Genomic DNA, 5,000 nt, shown 5'->3' on the forward strand with positions numbered 1-5,000 from the left:
GCGGCTGAGCCGTGATTCGAACCAGCGCGCTCAGATTCTCTCGCTTCCTAGGCGGACGCATTACCTCTAGGCCATCACTTCATTCCACATACAGGTTGTGATCCTCTGGATCGACTTTGTTTGTTCGTAGAAGGCATTCACGGCTGTGACGTGCAACTCAGTGCATGTATAAAGCACTCTGCCACCTGTTTCGGTATTTGGGAAAATACACGTTTACTGTGCACAGTAGGAAGGTGGCAGAATGGTTAAGACGCTCATCTGCCAATACAGAGGGTCCGTGAGGGTGTGGGTTCGAATCCCGCTCTCACCCTTTCTCCCACGTTTGACTGGAAAATCAAACTGAGCGTCTGGTCATTCAGATGAGACGATAAACCGAGGTCCCGTGTGCAGCACAGCGCTAAAAAAGAACCCATGGCAACGAAAGCGTTGTCCTCTGGCAAAATTCTGAAGAAGAAATCCACTCTGATAGGTACACAGATACGTATGCCGGCACTCAAGGCCTGACTAAGCGCGTTGGGCTATGTTGCTGGTTAGGCACCTGCCTGGCAGAGGTGGTCTAGCGTATATGGATTTGTCCGAATGCAGTGACATCGCCTCCTTGAGAAACTGAAACTGAAACTCTGCACATAAAGTGAATTTTGGGTATCGTATGGTATCAGTCTTTGTCACAACAGATTTCTCTGTGTGACTTTCCGGCTGCTCTCTGCATAGGACAGTGTGTCATTACAATGCAGCACAACATTTTTGTCGCCTGAAAGTGTATAATGTATTCCTATGTTGTCTCGTTCGTCATTTATCAGATGGATTCCCCCGTCTCCTCGACAAAGGCGGCAGTACGTTGCAGGTCCTCCAGTCCTCCGTAGAGCTTCCGGTCCGCTGGGATTGGGTCGGGCCAGGTTTTCTCTTGGAGCGCTTGGTGGAGCGGGCAGGACTGCAGAAAATGTTCTGTTGTCTGATTGCCTGTTCTGCAGGGGCACTGCTCTGTGTCACCGATACGAAGTTTCGTATGTATTCCTATCAAAGTGGATGTTTATATGCTGACTGTTGCCGAGGATATTCCTGTTGTTGCCATGGGTTCTTTCATGTACGCTAAGTGTACGTCGCACACAGGGTGGCCTCGGTTTATCGTTTCATCTGACTGACTTGCGCCAAGACTCAAGGAGGGGGATACAATATTGGCTTGTGTGGGGGGATTCGATCTCGTGCGCTCAGATTCTCTCGATTCCAAAGCGGACACGTTCCCACTAAGCCACCACTCCACTGATTAAAGCAACGCATGTCTCATAAAAAACAACAACAGGAAATTAGAATAGTGTATGACTTTAAAACAATAACTTAAACATCGGAAAACTTTTGCAATTCAAAGATATTTGATGTTGCCATTTTGAACAAAAAAAATACCCTTTAATGTATCCGAGTCTGACGGGCAATCAATCTTTTCGAAGGTGTTTTTGTTATGATTTATCGCCATCTTGCAAGACATCATCCCATTTAGTGTGTGTGTTTACCAGTGGAGAGGAATAATATATGTTTGATGCGGGAGTTTAAACGAGAGTGTTCGTTCAAACTTTTGCAGCTGCTGCTTCCCGTTAGAGTTGATGTATGGCCGGGACACGTTCAGGGGAACTGAAGGAAAGGAGCACACAGCACGCGATCCTCTCTGATGCACGTGTTTTTACTCGCACACATGTTTGCACCCCCCCCCCCCCCCCCCCCCCCCCACACACACACACACACACTCTAACACTTACAGTGAAAAGACGTTAAACTAAATAAAAAACACACTTGCGCGCGCGCACGCACATATACATACACACACACATACACTGAATCAAACCCTAAAGAGAGACACATACCAAAAGTGCGGGGGGAAAAAGCAAGGTTCTTTGTGGCCTTTCTCCCCTTCCCTCCAGCCTCCTCTTGTTGTCTTCCCGGTTCCGCTCACTTCTGCAGCAGACCACACTGAGGTTCTTGCTTCTATCCCTTGCATGAATACACTAACACACCCACTGACCCTCACTCGTGAACGGTAGAAGTTCACGTCAGTACGATTGATGTTTTGTTTTTTCCAGAAAGCTTTATCAGTCGAAGACTGTGCAAAGCGTCCCGAGAAAACATGAACGCCAACGGGTCCTACCCTCTGCCACCTCCGTCATGAAGAATCTAGACATCTTCTAGCTGCTTGACGAAGGTGGCTCTGGAAAAGTTTTTCTTGCGCACAGGTCAAACGTAGATCCAGGTGGCTTGTTCGGCCTGAAGACAATTGAAAACGTCCAATGCGTTGTTGAAACTGAAGGACTTGGAACGTTTACTCTCAGAGAGACGCATTTAAGACGCCGGCAGTATGCCCTGACGACACTCATTGAATCCAAATCGTTGTGGGGAACTTTAGACCATTGAACATCTTATTCTCAGAGAGACGCAGACGCCAGTGGTTTTACACCCTGAAGACAATTACAAAGCATTGAACACGATTTTATTCTCAGAAATCCACGGATGTCTATGATTTGCATCCACGTCTTTAAGACACTTGTAATGTCCACAGTGTAATCGCAAAAATTACAGACACTCTGAGAAATAGAAAGCACGTTATATACTACGCACCTTTGAGGCAGTGTACATTTATTATAAGGAGATGAGGTGTATTGCAGGGGCGGAAGTTATTATGGACCAGCAGACTGTTCTTTGTATCATCAATAGAAAACATGTCAAAATGATTTGCACTGCGAGTTCAAGTTTGGGGACAATGATATATTGTTTTACATATTCGTGCTTGCAAATGATTTACGACTCATGTTTATACCTTCTGTTTTCTATCCCACTAATTTCTGTACCCGGTACACTTGGTAATACAAACATATTCTATTTTCTTATATCGTTTTTAAATGAATGAAACGATGACCTAAAAGATTTAAATATATAATATAATATTAACAGATAGTAAGGAGTGGTAACTCTCTCCATTCACAAGGTACACGACTTCAAGTCAGTGCTGCTTATTCTACCGATTCAGCTACATTTCTTCGGTCTTTGCTGCTGTGTGCACATGTCAAATGATCGGTATAAGGACAGGCCCGGCGCTTCCTTTTTTAAGGAAGTGTCTGGGTTTGTTCCAATGTACCTTTTATTTACCTGTGTGCTAGCTGAATCGGTAGCGTAAGCAGCACTGACTTGAAGTTGTGTACCTTGTGAATGGAGAGAGATACTACTCTTTACTATTTGTTAATCATTTCATCTCCTGGCCTAATTTTTTTTGTTAATTTACAATATATTACAATGTATTATATTATATCATATCACATTATTTTGTATTGTATAATATTGTATTGTTGTTCAGGGGGCGCAACTCTGTTCGTCGCTCATCGTCTATTCGTCTGTCATTTTTATAGGTATTCAGTTGACTTAGATCAACTGCCTTTTAGTCGTGCGAATGTGCGAGAAGTTGTGTGAACATGGCCAGACATTGTATTTACGTAGTCATCACCTTCTGTGTTCTCTCTCTCTCTCTCTCTCTCTCTCTCTCTCTCTCTCACACACACACACACACACACACACACACACACACACACACACACACACACACACACACACGAGCGTGCGTGTACACACACACGTACGCACACACACACACATACATGCACACACACACATGTACGCGCGCATACACATGCACGTGTACACACTTAATTTTCCTTCAGAGACTATTATAATTATGATATTGTATCATATTATATTGTGTAAGCAAGTAAGAAAGAAATGAGAAGATATTCTGAGAGAGTGGAAGAAAATAAGGTAGGTATTTTTGAGGACTTTCTCCCAACACCATTCCCTCTCTCTTTCTCTCTGCCTCTGTCTAGCTCGCTCGTTCGCTCACAAGTTCACGCGCTTGCATGCACACATACTGACACACATGCATGCTCACACACACACGCGCGAGCGCACACACGCACACACATACATATGTGTACACACACACACACACACACACACACACACACACACACACACACACACACACACACACACACACACGTACACTCTTTTTTTCTTTTTTCAATTTTTTTCTTTTCGCGTTCAAGCAAAAATCGAAAATAATCGACGGCGACGAACATCGCTGTCTACCTCTCCGACGTGATTCGATCTGCCAGTTTCAATTAAAAGATACATTATAGATGTAGGGAAAGGTCACAGGACAGTCTCCGTACAGCAGAGATTATAAGATATAGAACAGAGGAAGGAAAGAAGGGGGGGGGGAAGAAGGTAGAACGTGGTCGGAAAGAAAGACAGTAGCGAAGAAAGAAAGAAATAAACAAAGGTCAAAGATAGAGAGAAGAAAGAAAGAAAGAAAGAAAACAAAAAAAAAGAGAAGATGAAAACAAATGAAGGAAAGGAAGGAAGGAAGGAATATATATATATATATATATATATATATATATATATATATATATATAGTGTGTGTGTGTGTGTGTGTGTGTGTGTGTGTGTGTGTGTGTGTGTGTGTGTGTGTGTTAGAAATGTGAAAACATTTATTTCATCATATTTTTTTACAAGAAGAATAAAAGAAAAAGAAAAAAAGAGATAATAGTCAATAAAATGTCCACTGGCAGGTCATGAATTTAGAAAGAAGCTCTTCTTATTCTTCTGCTTCTTCTTCTTCTTTCAGTAAAGAAAAGAGAGTGTGTACACTTCAAGCGCCTCTATACATAATAGATTTTTCTTTTAAAATAATTTAACACAGACACATAAAGACAGATATACTCGAGGAGAGTGTATCATTTATTTGTTTCTAAACCAGATAACGAAAACGAACAAAAAAATCTTTTTGCAGGAACCGGTCGAAAGCGTCGAGTCCCTCACACCAGTCGGCTCTGAGTGCGTACCCCGACAACGCCAAGTACTACACCAGCTGCCACTACGCTTCCGCGCCCATTCTGCCGAGGCCTTTAGAGGTGGTGCTGGCTTCTTGCTTATGGATCGACTGTGCTGTCTTTGTTGTTGTT

General features: G+C 43.2%; 1 protein-coding gene across 1 annotated transcript in view; it reads left to right on the plus strand.

Moving 5' to 3' along the window:
* The window catches only part of LOC143296632 (uncharacterized), a 174,855-nt gene that overhangs the window by 166,951 nt on the left and 2,904 nt on the right, over positions 1–5,000 (plus strand). The window contains exon 5 of the mRNA XM_076608663.1: positions 4,829–4,949. Within this exon, the coding sequence (XP_076464778.1) occupies positions 4,829–4,949 (121 nt within the window). The remainder of the gene's footprint in view (positions 1–4,828; positions 4,950–5,000) is intronic.

Source organism: Babylonia areolata, chromosome 21, assembly GCF_041734735.1.
Source record: "Babylonia areolata isolate BAREFJ2019XMU chromosome 21, ASM4173473v1, whole genome shotgun sequence".
Taxonomy (NCBI): domain Eukaryota; kingdom Metazoa; phylum Mollusca; class Gastropoda; order Neogastropoda; family Buccinidae; genus Babylonia; species Babylonia areolata.